This window comes from Embiotoca jacksoni, unplaced genomic scaffold (genome assembly GCF_022577435.1).
Source record: "Embiotoca jacksoni isolate LCO1_2020_lvr unplaced genomic scaffold, fEmbJac1.0.p SCAF_8, whole genome shotgun sequence".
Lineage (NCBI taxonomy): Eukaryota > Metazoa > Chordata > Actinopteri > Embiotocidae > Embiotoca > Embiotoca jacksoni.
The window spans coordinates 1506200-1525020 of NW_027185436.1; the positions used below are offsets into that span (position 1 = coordinate 1506200).

At 41.9% G+C, this 18821-nt stretch overlaps 1 protein-coding gene across 4 annotated transcripts in view; it reads right to left on the minus strand.

Annotated features, from left to right (window-relative positions):
- Positions 1-18821, minus strand: part of dapk1 (death-associated protein kinase 1) — a 77234-nt gene that overhangs the window by 27428 nt on the left and 30985 nt on the right. For all 4 annotated transcript variants that reach the window (XM_069178124.1, XM_069178123.1, XM_069178126.1 and 1 more), the window contains exons 4-11: positions 15077-15215; positions 10960-11089; positions 8772-8820; positions 8537-8563; positions 5042-5194; positions 2295-2340; positions 2018-2107; positions 818-910 (exon numbers count right to left, since the gene is read on the minus strand). In XM_069178124.1, coding sequence (XP_069034225.1) covers positions 818-910; positions 2018-2107; positions 2295-2340; positions 5042-5194; positions 8537-8563; positions 8772-8820; positions 10960-11089; positions 15077-15215 — 727 coding nt within the window. The remainder of the gene's footprint in view (positions 1-817; positions 911-2017; positions 2108-2294; positions 2341-5041; positions 5195-8536; positions 8564-8771; positions 8821-10959; positions 11090-15076; positions 15216-18821) is intronic.

Sequence of the window (18821 nt, forward strand, 5' to 3'; positions counted from 1 at the left end):
GCAGTTCGGCTTGTAAACTACAGGAGGCGCTGCATCCTCAACATGCCTGGTTCTACCTGCCATCTCACCTGGGACATGGGGAAGTTGCTGTGTAACCCTCTGATGAGGAAGCAGGCCTGGCCCTGGCCTGCTGGCAGTGCTTTGTAAATGATTTAGTTGCTCACAGACGCAGCAGCGTTGACATCACTCAGGCTTGTCAGTATTAACTTATAGACTGAAACTTCACACACTAATAACACAAAAGCCTTCGTGTGCTCCTGTCTGCGAGCAGACCGATTCATTTATTGACAAGACATAATGAGAGTCTCCTTCTGTGGAGGTGCATTCCTTCGAGCTGAATCTGGCTTTAAAGTGGCACACACTGAAATTCCAACAGTTCTACAAACACACGACCTGTGGCACTTTGGGAAAATGAGAAACAGATCAATTACATGTAGAAGCTCGAGATTATGAGAGAGATTAGCAAGGTAAGAAATACCAGAGCTGTGACTGAGAGCCCGGGGCTCTAATAAGCAAATGCGCTTCAATAAAAGCAAACTGAAACTCATTAAACTGCCCGTCTCCCATCAATTATTTAAATTCTTTCTATATTACAGAAAGGAGAGGACTCTGGATTTATCAGAAATGGTACTCTTGTTGTAGTGTAGATGTTTCACTCAGGAGCAATTCAGAGCCTCGATGGCGTTACGAGCCGCAAACCCAATCCACTTAATGAATTTGGATCAAGATCTCGGCTGTAATGTTATTATACTTTTTTGAATGTTCGCTGTTATTTTAGGGAAATTAAAAAAAAAAAAAACAGATCTCCAGGTCTTACCAGCGTGTCATCACTGCGCGCCACACTTATGTTGCTTCTGGACAGGAAGGAGCGGGACAGACGGTTGCATAAGGAGATGAGCCGGACGGATTGCTGGAAAGGAGAAGAATGGCGGTTCGTGAATGAGTAGAAGTGAAAACAAGTTCATGTCAAGTCCCGTTAAGGAGGCCGTCAACAGGCAGGCGAGCGGAGATGCAAAGCAATTTTCTGCTCTATTTAGAGTCAGTTACTTTTCATTCTTGGTAACCCGCTGACCGTCGTACTGGTGGGTGACTTTTCCCTGCAGTGCGTCAGTACACTGGATGTTAAGGTGAACAGGACAGAGGAAAGTAGAACTATCTACAATGTCTAGAAACCGCTTTAAAATGTTTATCAAATTTAAACACAAAACATTGTTGGAAGCTTGGAAGTACAAATACACCCAAACCATTCATTTACACACACATGTAGTATAAAAGCACACAGTATGATAATATAAGTAACTTTTGGTCTCAATGGCAATCGCAAATTTGTAGCGCAACACAAAAGCGTGTCACCTCAAGAAGTTTCTCAAGAAGGGTAAATCTTGCTCGCATCTTGCTGTGATGGATGACCGTCACGGGTCATCAATCACCCCTGAAGCTTGTTTTTATGGGGTTAGTTGAGGATTTATTCAGTATGAAGATGTGATAATTTGAATATCACTTGTTATATGATATGTTATGTTATATATAATATCATATGTTTGTTATGTTTTGGGGCATTTTTATTATAAGAAAATAAATCAACTTAAAGTCAGATCAAGGTTTGCTGCAAAGCCACCAGCTGTCAGTGTGCCAGAATGCCCGAGCAGATAACAGACACATGGCCAGACAGCGCCGCCAAAACCAGCTCAGATAAACAATCCCTGCTCTTCTTTCAGGCTGGTAGCGTCGCTGGCTCAGCTGTGACGAACCAAAGCGGACACGTAGACGAGCACCGAAGCAGCGCCGCAGCAAAGCTGATGGTTCCGGTGACCCAGCAGTGGTGGTGACATTGAAGTATGTCAGAGGAGACCTTTTGGCAAGAAGCTTTCAAAGGGTAGTGTTGTGGTGGATGTGATGAGTAAACTGGGAACATCATGGACAGTGTTTTTTATTTGTTCCAGTAATTGGTCTTTCTTGAGGCTCCAGTGTGAACACGTGTTACCAAGTAGAGACGATACGACAGAAAAGCACTTACCTTCCACTTCCTTCGAGCTGCAAACTTTTTGAACTTTTCCATGTTGACAGCCGACTCCTTCCTGCTCAGCGCTTGCTGAGTGTCTTTTGGCTAATTTCACAAACAAGAAGACACATTTAGTAAAGAGTCGGTAAGTTCAGCCTGAGCAACCTGCAGCTTATAAACTCAAGCTGTTTCAAATATGAACTACTGGAATAAAATAAAAAGGAAACGGTTTAAATTTGACAGGATAAAACAGAGATGAAATCAGACATGTATTTAAAAAGCAGAGTCCGACCTTGATCCAGGGGTGCTGGAGGCTGTCCTGAATCGTCATTCTCTTTCTGTGGAGAGAAAAATGAAGAGATAGAACAAATATTTACCATTAGACATGTAGCAGTTGCAGAGTTCATAGTTAACAGTCTCCTGTAGTTCTTTCTGGAGCGGTGAAGTGTTGATGGTCATGTAAATGCCTGCAGTATGACCAGCTAATGTGGATTATCTCTTATTTTGAAGGGGAATATACACTCATGGGTGGTGGATGGCATAAAGAAATCTGAGGAGCTTGAGCGGGAGGTTAAAAATAAATGCAGGCGTTAATAGACAGGAGTGTGTGCATCTGAAGGATCTATTGGATTTTTAGATCCTTTTTTATATATTTTTTTAAAATAAAGGTGATTTTTAATAAATGAATAAAACCATCCTCCTGTTCATAATCACAATGATTGTGGCCAACAATCCATAAAAGCTCTGGACAAGTTGAATGAGGGATTACTGAACCCAGACAGCAAACACAGCTGTGTGCACATGGATGAAGGAAACTGTCAGCGCATTTAGCTGTCAAGACATGATCATGATAAAGCTGCGAGATACTAACACACATTCTTACGATGAAACAATTAGAATCTTTTCTGAATCTTATTAACCGTTTAGAAGCTTTTCATTTCTGGTACTGAGACTCAAACACATCTGTAACAGACTATGATGAATATCTGCAAATTTCCCCACTGCGGGACTAATAAAGGATTATCTTATCTTACATCAAGCCATCGTTAGCTCCGTTTTAAACGATGCAGTCTTTCACTGAGTGGACTCAACCGACAAAAACAAACAAATAAACAAACAGAAGCATCGGCACCTAGTTGTGTAATAAGGCAATGCAACTTTCAGTCTCATGAATCTGTTTCTCAAGTTGGACGTCTTGGTTTGTATTAATTGTCCCCCTGTTGCACTCGAAACAACAATCCATCCATTGAATTTGAATTAAATGTGAGTTATTGCTGCTTTCTTTCTTTCTTCTTTTTTTAAAAAATCATCCTTAATTTAATATCTTTGGGTTTTAAATTGTTGTTTGTAAAAAATATTAAAAATCTGAATGAGTCAACAGAGATTTTCTAACCCAAAAAATACACTAAGGAAAAAAACTGAATAATGACAATATTATTGCAGCTCTGCTGAATTGTTCTGCATTGACCTGTGATCATCTCAACATATTAGTTCCTTTTAGAAACTCCAAACAAATTTACGTGATCAACTTGTGTACTGTTGATCCCACAGTAATGATTTGGACATCTCAGTTAACATGTTAACATGTCAAAAAAGCTGAGCCAGTCCTGAGAGAAACTGGTGTGGTTGAAAACGCAGATGCGACTTCCCTCTCTGACACACCCTGTATTACAGCTGCTGTAAATTAATAACCGAAACAACAGGCATTGTCCGGTCAAAGTTTCATTAGGTCCAACATAACAATGAGAGAAACTGGTGTGGGTCAGTACACACACCACTTCCTCCTGTCTCCATCTGTTTACGCCCACATCCCTGTTTTTAGCAGAAGTTATTCTGACTGTACACGGACCCCCCCCCCCCCCCCCCCCCCCCCCCCCCACACACACACACACAGAGGGTTTCCAGTGTTTCCACGTCTCATGCGGGGAGATGTACCGTACTGTTGGTTTATCACGGTGAACATTGACTGCGCTGGTGCAGGTTTGGTCTGAGAACATTATCCAACAGCAACATGCGTCTCTCTTCTTTGAGCTAATCTTCATTAATCTTCCTGGCAGCTGAGCAGATTCATGTCTGCTCATGATGGAGATCAATTAAAAGCCGTTCCATTTTGATGCACTCGGTTGGGGATATTTAAAAGCCCAATTAGGTGAAGTTTGTAAAGTCGGTTTCGTCTTTCGCCTACTGTCTGTTTAAAGAAACCCCTGCCGGCCCGTTACTGCCTCTTTTCTTACTTTACCCTACCTAAATGTAATTATCTCCACACTGACAATTATTCACCTCTGACAGTGCCCTTGTTCTCGCTCCATTGTTCTGAAGAAACAGAAGTAATTACGAGCGAGAAACAGTTTTAATGACAGTTACTGCTGGGAAACTCTGTAATGAAGGAGACAGCAGCTAAACACTTCTAGGAACCACAGCCAATAGATATATTTCCTCGTGACAAGCCAGATGTTGATGGAACATATGCAGAAATTACATTTTCTTGTCAGCTTTTTTGGATTGATGAACTCAGACCACACAAAGATCAAATATTTCAAAGTTAAAGTTACATTAAACAGAAATAAGGATGGCATAGAGCATTACATTTATTAAGCTGTGGGATTTTTTAATTATAGCTGCTGTCATTTTAATTTGAAGTCCCTGACCTAATTTATTGATTGTTCTACTCTGGTACCAAAAAGATGACTTTATTAATATTATTAAACTGAATGAAAATAAGTTTCCAACAATTTTGAGTCATCACAGAAGACATCTGTATCAATTATAACTTTTCAGATCTTCCACACATTATCACGAAACAAGAAAAACAACGAGAGGACCAAAAGCTTTCTGCATGCAGCGTTTCATAACAATGGAAATTTTACATTTTTAATACTGACTTCATAAAATCAACAGTTTAAAAACCAGCTCATGCTGGCTTTTACTGTATTTAAAAAAAAAGAATAGCAACGATTAACTTTAATATCTCCAACTGTTCAGGACTTTTATCTCGAATATCGTCTGATGGAAACAATCTCAAAGACAGACTGCACATACTTTGGATCTTTGACAAGGAGCCTCGCTATGAAGTCTTTGGCCAGGACGCTGGTGCTGCTGAAGAACTCGTCATCGAACGTGTAGTCCACAGCCGACACGTTCGCCAGCGTCTCCTGCTTGTTGTCTCCGAGGAAAGGAGACGCACCACTCAGGCTGTGAGATGGGAAAGAGGTTTACAAGGTCACAGATATGCACGCTGCTAGTTGTTGAGTTTAATAAAGACGTTGCAGTCTGGATGGTTTGAGATTTAAAAATATAACTAAACAAAGTGTGGGGGGGGATTATTTTAGATTACACCATCAGCTCTGCAATCTAATGAAGTCTGACAACAGCAAAGCTTTCTCATCATCCAAACAAGTCTCGTCGGGTTTTGTGATGAAAGGGAAAAGGAATTCATTAGATTTGAGTCCAAACACTAATTCACTCGCTGCTGATTAGCTTTGGCCCTTAAAAATCGAAACTAAGACCTTACGACTCTTTGACGAGGGAATGTGATTACAGAGCTGCACGGTAATTAACGGAGACTCATTAGTTAAAGCTGAAGTATTTGGTGCATGTTAGCTGAACGCTATCGCAGCAGAGCCAGCTGGACCACTCTCAGTTTGAGCGCAGCGCAGGAGTTTCAATGCACTTCCATGCTTCTCCACTGAATGCGCACATAAACAATGAGCATCAGCGAGAGGATAATGTGCACACCAAGCACAAGACAAAAGCACGTTTTAATGGACAAACCAACACACTGTACAGCACACACGGGGCTGTGCGGTCATGCATGTTGATGAGGTCTCAGTCTCCTGGAGCTCTGGCAGTTAAACCAGAAAGGAGTCCGTCACAAAAGCTGGCACTTTCTCCACTGAAGCTTCTCCAGCTCAGCACCAGCGGCTAATTAACACGCCAGCTGGGAGAGACATGGAGGTGGTGCAGGTCAAGCTCAGGTTCAGTGGAAATGTGTGAATTTATCGACGGTATAAGGCGCAGCTGCTCACAACAAACAAGTAATTAAGGGCATTTTTCACAAGGCCATGCAGGAAAATCAGCAGGAAAGTGCGAAGTCAGGATTCTTTGGAAGCCTTTTATCCAGCGTTTTCCCAAAGTGCCTCACAAATGAGACTTTAAGATGCACTATGCATAATTTGATGCTGGAATAAACCCACCTAAACAGCCTCAAACCCAAATCAGGGCTCCAGCAGAGCAGAGTCACCGCTCCCTGACTCATCACATTTACACCAATGATTTCAGGTTAAGTTATCTAAAGCAAAGCAAGTCTTTGGACTATTAAAGAGGGGGGATAGTAGGGTTTCACTGTTACAGGAGTTGGCAACTGGGTCATTACTCATGCTCAATAGAACACATGCTCCAAAAACTCATCCTAAAGTGTTTATTGAATTATTCTCAGCCATTGTTCCCCTCACGTTGCTTTTAACACCGAGAGATGAACAGTCAGTGCTGCTCTGCTGTGATAATAGGCAGAGAACAATCTATTTTCTACCTTGCCAGGCAGAGAGCTGTGACAGCTGTGTGGGTGGACAGCATGAACAGAGATGGTGTGTACTGCACGCATGTGAGCATGGATGCATGTGCGCATGTTTAAGATTGTGTAGCTAAGACAACATGAGGCCCCATTTAGATAACAGCTACATCTTGTTTGTCTAAAATGAAGCATGTAATGTTTGCAGCTCCTTCTTATGTAATGAGAACACTTGTAGGTTAATGTATCTTTAAGTTTCCCTTTAGTTACTTTGCGGTATTTTGGTGAAAGCCCTCAACATGTCTGTGTGGGCACATGTGCAGTTTTGCGTACACATTTTGCGTTTGGCTTTGAGTAGGTGTCGCTGAAAAGGATCGGGGTGTGTGGGTGCTCAGAGAAGCTTGTTACTCCGTATAGAGAGAAGAAGACAACACCATCAAGAGTCAACAGCAGTTGATCTGTGAGTCGTTGGGAGCATGAACTTTTCTATGGCTGCCGAATTAAACTGTGTTGACACGTCTGCTGCCGGCAGCTTCAGAAACACTCACTGGTTAAAGAAAGCCCTCGGCTGTACAAGACAATGTTCGGTTCCTTCAAAGATCAACTGCTTGACTAAATTAGATGTAAATCAGCCAAACAGGGGAAAACAAAATCACATAATTTATGAAGTTTGAGAATTCAGCACAACTGCCTCTAATGAAGACTTGCTAAAATAGTGAGCTGTATCCACAAAGGGGGGTTTCTAATCAGGACTCCTTTTGAGATCTGAGGGCCCCTCATTAACTGCATAACACACCACCAGGATCAAAGAAAACGAACCAGAGCACGGACAAAGTCCAGAGTCGGTGAGCAGCAGCAGACTCGTCTCTGCAGCCCAGACACCGCGCTTCTGGAGCTCGTTGTTTTACATTCTATTTTTTTTTTTTTTTAAATCAAAGAATGTCTTTCTTTCATTTAAAATATTTAAATGCAGGTTAAAATTTGACTTTTTTTTTAAAATCCAGGCATGATCAGGATTTTAAAAATCCCATTTATAGCTCAAATGCTTTATGATTTCATCTTTATTTTTTAAATTGGTGTGATGGGCGGCAGTTCTTTTACATTTCATAATCCCCATTTTTTATCTTCTTTTTCAATTATAGGACACATTTTCTGAGCTGTAAACACAGCAAGACGCCCTTAAATACCATCAACTGTTGTAAACTGGAGCAGTAAATAAAAAAAAACATTTTGATTTGTAGAGGTAAAAAATTCCCTCAAAAACTTTTTTTTTTTTTTTTTCATTGTGAATCAGAAAAATAAGGAATGAAATGAAATAGTAAGCCTTTACTGTTGTTGCTTTTGGATGAGAATATACTTTAATTAATCACATTAAATATTATGACATCCAAACTTTTCAGATGCTGGATAATGGAAACATCAGATGAAAGCAGGTGGCATTACTGTGATCATCGGTCTGTACTCAAAGGGGCTTAACAGCATCGCTTTCTGAGTGTGATCACGGGAGCAACTCTTCCTGCCGAGAAGTAGTGGACAACAGTTTTATGTCTTAATAAGAGAAATTTAACCCCTAAATTCCTTGTGGGAAGGAGCCTCTGGAATATGCTGAACAATGACTCACTGATGTTTAATAAATAAAAAAAAGAAACAATCAAGACAAAATCTTGCGGAATGAAATGAAATGCTCGATGTTCAGTTTATCACACCGGGATGCAAAAGGCAGTTTTAATATGCTGCATGGCTCTTGCTGCGGGCTGTTACATTATTCATGACAAACAGCCTGCTGCTCGGCCCGGTGAGTTCAGTGACGGAGAGGTCAAAGAGCAGCCATTAACCTCTTCACGTCTGGACAAGCATCCTGACTGACTGTCGTGTTTCAGTGAGTGACGACGCCTCGGGGTGTGGAGCACAATGGAAACACAAAGGTGAAGGTGGTGGTTGCAAAAACCCTGCGCTGACATGCGCTGCTGATTTATACATGTTTCACACCATCATCCATCATCACCGGTGGGATTTCAGATACTTACAGAATGTAGGTTATCACACCAACACTCCTGGAAAGAAGGCAGAGAGACACCGAAAGATGAGAGATTTTTAACACCCAAATAATCTCATCTCAAAACAGTCGTGCATTTCGACAGCAGTACATCGTGCAAAACCTAAATTTAGTTCCCAGTACGTGTTTCTCCGTAAATAAGAACGATTCCAAACAGCATATTGCAGCAGAATACTCGTTGTGGAGCAGATAGTTCATTTACTCACCACATGTCGGCCTCCAGGCCCAGAGGTTCATAGTTGACTACTTCTGGAGCTGAAAGGCAAACGGAAGATTATTACTATTCAGGTCAACACGCAAATGACACACACACACACACACACACACACACACACACACACACACACACACACAACCTTTCACTTTGATTGAATTTTTACAGATTAGATCTTTTTTCATTCAAATTCATTCCTGTATTTTCCCGTTTCAGAGCCTTCAGAGTGTGTTGTGGGTTTTATTTGAGCGTCTTATCACTTTCAGCCGGTTTCGCTGCTTTTTTGTTTCCTCGAGGTGTTATTTCATAAGCCTCTGTTCTTTTTAATCACACCTGCTGGAGCTGTGATTATTTCTCTTATTCCTTCCTCTTGTCACATCCTCAGATGTGTGAAAGATTAAAGATGAATCACTCAATTCATTTCTAATAAATTTTAAACAAGACAAGCTTCATTTGCTACGGGCATTCTGTAAAAAAACTGGATTCAGACTGTAAAATGACAACGCAAGTACCGAGTCAACATGATATCTTAAAATCCTGCTGCTCAAACTTTGATCCATGCCTTCCAGTCCAGACATGACTACTGCAACAGCATTTTTTATGGTACATCATCCGAAGTCCTGAACAAACTCCAGTATATCCAGAACTCTGATGCTCGCCTGCTCACGCTCCGCTCCAGTGAACACATCCACCCGTCGTCCAGAACCTCCACTGGCTTCCAGTCCCACAGCGAATCCAATTTAAGTCCTTCTCCTCACTTGCAAAGCCCTCCACAACCCGACAACCTCCCGACCTCGACAACATGCTCCACCACCACACTCCTTCCCTCGGCCTCCGCTCCTAGGACCGCGCATCAGAGCTGCACTTTCCCTCTGGAACTTTCACCTCAAACACAAACAAGACTGCACCGATCTGTCCGTGTTTAAAACTCTACCGAAAACCCACCTTATTAGAACTGCTTTTAATGTGAGTCATGATGTGTGATTTATACTTTTATTGTCTTGTTTTCTTTGATAATTTTAACTTTGTAAAGCATCTTCGAATACCATGAAAAGCTTATCGTGTTTTTCTGCCATACTTCTAAATATGGAATAATCAAAAGCTTCCATAATGCAAACAGGAGTTTTTTTTAAGCCTAAATTTGTTTATATTTTGGCAAAATGTCTGATGGTTCCTATTTACAACACACCCATGGATGGAAAACTATCACTGGATTACTTGGTAGTGAAAACTTATTTTTTAATTTTTAGATGTTTATTCAGGATCAACATGATCTCCTCTAAAACATGAAGTCCCACTGCATCAAAGAATATGTACATTATCTCTCTGACTAAGCACAATTTAGTTTTGACTCACACAAATTTTAGTTTTACACACAAATTGCAGCAGTTAGGTGTTAAGCGATCTAAAGTACCTTAAGTTTGCTCCATGAACTGTGTGTCACAGCCGTTCCTGTAATAGTGGATGGGCCAAAATGAAATAACTAACCTCCTGTTGCTTTTACAACACCAGCATGCACCTTTACACAACCCCCCCGTTAGCTCTCCCAAAAGCACCTGAAGAGGTGCGCCGCACACCTGAACCTGATGTAAACAAGCTGCAGGGGGCAAATGTAAAAGCAGGCATTTATAATGCATTTTCCTACTAAGCTTGTGCACCTGCCTTCTATCCTGGTCATAATTTGATCTTTTTGCCACTTGATATTTATTTACACCACTTGACCACTGACATCGTGCTGACGTGGGATCTGGCTTTGGCCCGGTCTGATGCTGGTAACTGGCACTGGCATCAGGTGGGGGGAGACCGGGAGTGTTGGCGGCCGCCCCAGGCGGAGGGGTAGATGAGGGCTGATGGCACTAATGTGTCTACGAGTGCGTGTGCGTGTGTGTGTGTGTGTGTGTGTTGGCAAGAAGGGGCAGTTCTGATCATCTCCAGTCTATTATCAGGTCTCACTCAGTCCCTACGGCACATTTGGCACACGTTCTCACAATATGCAACCCCTGGGATGAGGCCAGGAAAACAGGGCGGCGCAGTGATGGTGGTGTTTGTGCGCGACTAGTAGACAATTATAGAAGGTACATTTGTGCAGACTCGTCAAAACGGTATCACGACAACGAGAGGATCGAGAATATGAATGGAAGAGCACAAAACCCACATGCGCACAAGTGTGAGATACTGACCTACAAACTCTGGAGTTCCAAAAATGTTCTTAAAATCGTTGCCAAAATCCATCTTGTGGGCCAATCCAAAGTCAATGAGCTTGATGCGCGGGTGAGGCATGGAGCGGTGCAGCAGCATGATGTTCTCCGGCTGGAGAGACGGAGAGAAAAGACATATTCAAGGATGAGGAGGGGAAAAAAACGGGACACTGAGAGGACAGAGTAAACGTTAGGACATTTTTACAAAGGCAAATTCTTTGCTGATCATTTCTTTTCTGTTTCTGGCATGTAGTTAGCTGTGCATCACGATTTTAATGAGGAACAGTTAAAGTGCTCGCAGAGAAATTAAAGGAGAACTGTTGAGTAATATCCATAAATATTCAGTAGAGGACACGCATAAGTGTAAACAAGGGAGCAGGCGGCAGGGACACCAAACCAGGAACAGTCTGGCAGGAAGGAACATATCAGGCATGGAAATCCTATGCAAAACACGGGTGAAATCCTCTCGAGGAAGTGGGAGAACGGAAAGATGTGCTTTACACAAAGCCAACCAACAGAAGCCGGACGTTCCCATGGTCACAAAGTCTCTTTTAGACACGTCCATCTTCTCATAAAACCCTATCGGTTCAGTTTGATTCTGAGCCCAGCGTGAGGATTTAGTCTGGGGAGGAAGGAGAGCAGATTGGCTGTGGGCAGCAGCGGCAACAGGAGGAGAGAGAAAACACAACCAAAGTCCAGCTCAGTCTGTTTTCTGCTCTATGAACACTGACAGGCTTATGTTTCTTATGTATTGAGGGAAAAATGGTGTTAAATGAGGGTTAGCTGTTCTAGTTCTCATACGTACATAAATTCAACGATCGGGCCTGAAATCCACCACAGAACCCTGCAGATCTCCTGGAGAATCAGCTCCCTGCTTCGTTAGGGAGGCAGACACCCTCTCTACTTTTAAGATTAGGATAATAACTTTCCTTTTTGACAAAGCTTATAGTTAAAGCTGGCTCAGGTGACCAGGGTCATCCCTTAGTTCTGCTGCCATCAGCCTCGGCTGCTGGTGGACTTTTAATGATGCTCTGAGCTCCTCTCCTGTCTCTCTTTTACCCTCCACCCATTTATATGCCACCATCACATCTCCATATTAACTTCATGCCTTTTCTCTCCCATAGTTTTGTTTATTGTTTGCTATCTCTTGATGCCGTCCTCCTTCCTCATGTAGTTTTGTGCTTGACCCTGAAGCTGCATGTTCCTGTTCCCACCGACAGCTTAGTGTGTCTTGTATTTCTATGCTGCTCTTCTCTCTTCCTCTCCCCTCACCTCAAGCGGTCGAGGCAGATGGCCGCCCACCTCTCTGTTCTGTCAGAGGCTTTTCTTCCCGTTAAAAGAGAGTTATTTATCTCCCAGCTGTCGCTCATGAGGGGATTGTTGAATCCTGTCTGTAATGTTGTACGGTTCTGCTGTCAGGACTTTACAATGTTAAGTGCCTTGAAATAACTCTGGCTGTGATTTGGCGCTACACAAATAAAATGGAATCAAATTAAAGCGACGCCATTTCTATGAGTCTTTTTGAGCTCGTCCTTTTGAAAGATCAGAAAATGAAAAAAAGATTGGAACTAAAATATTTTCAGCTAATGTACTGTATGCTTATTTATCACGGAGGTGATTACGTATGAATTTTTCTTCATAAGTAGAATTTCTTAAAGTTTTAATCTTTTCCTCAACTCTCAAATATTGTCAATGTTCAATTTTACCACAAAAAAGAGATTACAAAAAAACATTGCTGTTTGCATCACAATTTTTGATATAAAGATGTGACAAAATCAAGCAATTTCATTAAAAAACTAAAATAGACAAAAAAACAAAAATATTTTTATATTAATATCTAACTTCCAATTATTGTTGACTTGACTCATAAAAATATATGTATATTTGTTTTAAACTGCTTTATTTCAAAACCTGAATGTTTATGACTGCTCAGTTTCAAAGGTCTGGTCAGTATATATGTATTATATTAATATTGCAATTAGAGGCGATATATCATCTAAAATTTTGGATATTATAATATTGTTGTTCTGATTTTAAAGGCTGTTCTAATATTCTCAGTATATCCCCATTACGAAGGATTATTTATCCAAAATCTCATTGTATAAACATTTTGTCAAAGCACCAAAAGTCATCCTCACAATATTGTTGAAATATGGATATCAAGGTAAAAAATATTGTGATATTTGATTTTGTCCATATTGTCCAGCCCTTAATCTATATAACACTGTAAATAGCGATATAAAAACCTTGAGATAAAATTGACAAAAAATGAAGACACTATACTTGCAGCCATCTAAGAGGCTGCCCGATTAAAGGAAGTCACTTAACTAAACAAATTAAGCCTCAGTTGGAGCCACTGCTCGACAGTAAATAACAGTAGCTACAATCCACAGCAGAGGCAGCAGTGGTCAGTAAAAGCTCATACATTGATCAGAAGTGTCCAGCTGGGCACAGAGATCATTATTTCCTGCAGGCCTGGAGGCCAAATGTCCAGCACTGTCATGTTTGATTTGTGAGGATTGTTCTGTAGGTGTAAGTGGAGGAGTCCGTCTGGACTGTTTTTTCAGAAGGCCCCTTATGCTGCATAAGTGGACGACTGATCAATGGTATTGATTGAGACTCAAAGAACAATCTCAACATCCATCCATTATGTATACCCTCATTATCCTGTATGAGGGGGCAGGAGCCTGTTCCAGCTGACTGGGCACAGGCAGGGTAAGCCATCACTGAGCCAGGACAACCATTCACACCAGTCAATCTTAAAACCGTTCAACCTATGTAACATGTATGTTCTTGTGGGAGGAAGCCTGAGCCACCTGCTAAAACCTACACAAGTACAGAAAGAACATGCGAGCGCACACAGAAAGGCCCCAGACGACCAGCAGGTTTGAGCCCGGAGACTCCCTGCTGTGAGGCGACCACAGGGGTTGAAAATACACCAAACATAGAGGTAGTGCACAGGGCAGGAGCCTCATGTGCTCCATGGTGTTTATGTGCTGTTCTGCTGTGAGGACACGGCGACCTTTACAGTTTCTCCCTCGGGAGTTTGAACTACCCACCGTCCATCGTAAACGGGACAGACAGATTTAATCATGGTAATTAGTCTAGCATGAATTAGCTAAACAGAAAAAAAAAGAGAGACATAAAGCGAAAGTGATGAAAAAGGAGAACGAGGTATATTCACATATTTGTATGAAATCAGCGAACCCTAAACTACTACACGGGTGCCAACCTTTTACTGTGATGTCTGATGAGAATGATACTTGTTAGGGTTTGTTTACTTCGTATGTAAAGGAGGAATCTTTGCGCTGTCAACTTCTTCTGTGTCTAGAGTGTTTTTATAGGTCTCTCGCAGTCATTACAAAGACTAAACACTTGAAAGCTGCACATGTTTAATGACTACTGTTGTCCTAATTCAATAATACGTTTTTAGTACACATAACATACTACAGTACAGTTTGCTAATACGGTCTTTCTGTAGTTAGTACACAAAAAACTGATGTGATTCTCCAGGCAAATGTCCAGAGTCCTTATTATGCGTCCGAAACCAAAATATATTCATTTTTCGATCATATTTACACAATCAAAAGACAAAGAAATCTTACTAAATGGTAAATGGTCTGTACTTGTATAGCGCTTTATCACCTTTCGGTCTCCAAGCACTTTAAGATGGTTTTTCCATTCACACACTAATGAGACAGATCACCATGCAAGGTGCTGCCATCAGGAGCACATTCACACACTCCATCAGGAGCAACTTAGGGTTCAGTGTCTTGCTCAAGGACACTTAGGCATGTGGACAGGAGGAGCTGGGGATTGAGCCACCAACCTTCCGATTGGTGTGCAACCCACTCTACCGTCTGAGCCACAGCCTCCCATCTGATGTAATCTAATCATCCTAAATACTAAACAACAACATACTAAAACCTGCTTAGTATTAGTACGGAACAAGAATACAGCTTTTGATTATGTATTTTGTGTTATCAGTCTGTACAATGAAAGCCCACGAAATGGACAACAGCTCAAAAAACTTGGATTGGATCAAACGACTGACAGAAGCAACCGGACTGTGACTGTTAGTCTTTTGTTGCGGCCGTACCTTGAGGTCGAAGTGAGCGATTTGTTTGCAGTGCAGGTAGAAGACTCCATCCAGGATCTGCTTGAGGAACTGAGTGGCCTCCTCCTCGCTCAGCGACTCCTTCTCCGCCAGGAAGTCAAAGAGCTCGCCGCCGGCCACACTGGACGAGGAGAGAGGACGAGGGAGGGAGAGTTAAAAAGTTAGATCTCTCAGATCAGAGGCCGCTACAAATCCCTGATTAACAGAGTTTATCTGATGTAATCTAATCATCCTGATGCGTTGAACAATTTACGCGTGCAGGGTGAATTCTAACCAGCGCTGTTCACAATACACTGCTTCTGAATGAAAATCCTTCATTAACGGCAGCACGTTGAGTTATTCAACCGTCAGGTCATCTTCAAATGAAAAAAAAGAGACTTCACGTGAATAATAAGACGGGCAATAACAAAATAAAATAAGTAAACCACTTGAAGAAGTTATAATTTGATTATTTCACATGCATTAAGAACATTTACAATAATCTTTACATGAAATTCAACACTGTTAGTCACTATCAACATTATTATAGCATATAAGAAGTGAAATAATGGAACTAAATACCATCTGAATACAGAACACTTTGGGGTCAGACATTAATATTGCACATTAAAAAGAAGGCTAAAAATCCAACTCGGTGATGTCAGAGGTGTCTTGTGATATGCAAATTGAATTATACAGTTTTTATAACGTCCCACTATTTAAGGCTGTTCATATCAGCATCAATGCTTGCTAATCACTATCAAGACATGACCCTCCACTTTATCTATCCAAACTTATAAAGGTCTGATTGGGAGCATTTCACATCAGAACTGATGTCATGTGATTCAGAACGTCCCAGTGATGGGGAGGAGCAATGGGAGATGTGAGGATAAGAAGGAGAAAAGTAAAGAAGAGGGTCATGGGGCAATGGAGAGAGCAGAGGAGTCATCATGGTCACAGCAGGATAATGGGACTAAAAGGCTGCAGCGTGACAGAGGAAGCAGGAGGCCGAGGGAGAGTGCAAATAACGGTAATTACAGCCACGTGTTTGAGCATTCACTCGGCTTTCTACACCTGCAAGCACGTGTTTGACCAACAGTATATGTGACGTATTAAACGGTCGCTTTAAATACAACCGTTGCTACCATTTTATTGTTTTGTGTCACTGTGTCTCAAATGGAAATTTCCATTCTAATGTTTATGTTGCTGCTCACCAGTTAATGCTTTCTCATATTATTTTGCAGTAATACACACACACACACACACACACACACACACACACACACACACACACACACACACACACACACACACACACACACAGCTCCACCCCTTCCAGGAGGAAACACCAGACCAGCTGCAGAGCTGGTAACCCCTCCCTCCCCCCCATCCTTATCTTCCTCCCTCCCACAGGCAGGACACCCGTGTTTGAGTTCATCATCTGCTTCAGTGGTTGACAGGGTGTAAACACATATTCACAGACAGGAAAGGAGGTTTCTGCCTGAACACGTGACCTGCGTCTCTTTTTGTACAAATTGGTGTTTAAGGTCAAAGTACAGTCGCTGTCATGGTTGTATTTACCCAGAGTGCAGCAGGAAGAGGAGAGGATGGGGAGGACAAAAAAGAACAACATGAAGCCAAATATTTTTAGCATACAAATGTAATTTGATGTTTTTCCAGCCCCGGGCAGAAAAAAACAGCAAAAAACAAGAGCATTATGTTGCCTGAACAACTCTCACTGCTAACTATTGTTATTATTATTATTATTATTATGCATGTAGGAACTAACTGGAACAGTTCATCTTAGTTCCAGTGACATTTCACTTTATTCACTTTTCTAATGCTGTATATAATCCAGGTATTTAACTGTTAACATCTCAGAATTTTACATTTCTTCTTGAAGATGACTTTTATTGAATAACAACTAGAGTCAGTAGAGTCAGAGCCTGTCACAGCTCTCTATCAATTCCATTACATCAGCGCGCCAGGCAGAAAAAACAAGTAACTGAATGTCTCAACATGATCTTCTTTTGTGTCAAGTGTCAGCAGCCATACAGATTTAATGGTACCAAGCTTGGCATTAACACCGAGTCATCGGCTGCCTGCTTAATTTAAGTGAAACAGAATCACTCCCTACACCTTGATTTTAAAGTCATGAAATCACACTTAAAGTAATGATTACTGGATGTGTGAAAATGAGCAGCTCCATTACATGTCAGCAGAGGAACATTGTACGATCGCTTCATTAAAACACTTCAGTGCTGACTGAGGGCAAAGATGGCAGGTCTGTCAAGGACAGAACAATGGTGCCGGCTCGATGTTAATAGAAATCACACAGTACCAGTACCAGAACCCATACGGTAGCATGTACCCTGAACCATTGTTATTAATTGGTTACCTCACAAGTATCAAAACAGAGGAGACAAAAAACAACTGCTCTGATAACTTGACATTAGCCTGACTACACCGACGGTGGCTCAGCTTCAGTTTTCTTCTCTGGGAGAAACCGTCTGGGTACTCGGCCCGTATTAGCGTTTGCACGGCCACTCTGAAGGGCGGACCAATTAGCGACCAGTATTGGTGGTTAACCGTGTTTGTCCCACCCCTCCTTCACTGTGATTGGACGGCTGGTGACAAGCGACGAGGGCAACACTCTGTGACCTCGTCACGCTGCTGCCGTTCATTAAAATCCGCTTGAAGAATGCGCTGTGCTCGGGAAAAAACATTTTTGTTGGGCACGGCAGGTAGTTGCCGGTTGTGGCGCATGCTGATTGGTTGAAATGAACCTGAGGTCTACGCCCAGTAGGAAGGAACGTCTGCATACGGTTATCTATGGAGCGAGGCCAGACCCGCATGTTCACACAGTGAAATTCGGTCGAGTTCGCATCGGGATAACTTTACACAGTTGCACAATCACAAAACACCATCCAGGAACTAAAAGCTACTGTGGTGCATTTTGTCATTTGGCAAGTCTTCGAAGTCAACTACCAGATTCATATTTCATCTTCTACCAGCACCCTATAACTTACATGCTCACACAAACACAGTCTGACTGATAAAACAACAATTATCTCACTGTCAGTAGATCAGAATGCATATTTCTGGGATTGCTTGACATCAAGACATTTGGTAATCAGTGAGCTCGATCATCCATGACGGATGAGTCGTGAAAGTGAACTGCGATGTCCCCACAGGCAGGAGTCATGCTTTTAGGGTCATCTAAGTGTTTCAATGTGTGTGCTTTGTGTAAATTTATATCTCACAGCACCAAAGCACTGAACCGTGCATGTTTTTCTAGAGACTCCAAATGTCAACAAAGTCTTGTGCTATAATTCGACACACACAGTTATAACATCAGCAATGGAAGAAAAAAGTATGAAGTACAATTATGCCCCATTTCTCCTGTGACAAAGCAGTTCAGGGAGTAGCGAACAGGAAGTCCTGTAGTAGGTTAATTACACATAATTATGTACTGAAATGAAACAATGCAGCGGGGAAGTGAGCGATATCATCGGAGAAAGCGAGGCTTGACACACAGCGCAGCCCGGGCAGTAGAGGTGTTAGATAGATCCAAAATGAGCTAAGAATGGATGCCAGCTGGAAGAGAGGCAGAGGTAATGGACCGGGCTTTAAAGTGGCCTGAGGGTCCAGGCTGGAACATCACTGACAGTGAGATGATGTTTGAGCTCCAAACCAAAACCTCCCTGGAGATTCAACCGACAGAGACCAGCCAGATTTACCCAGAATT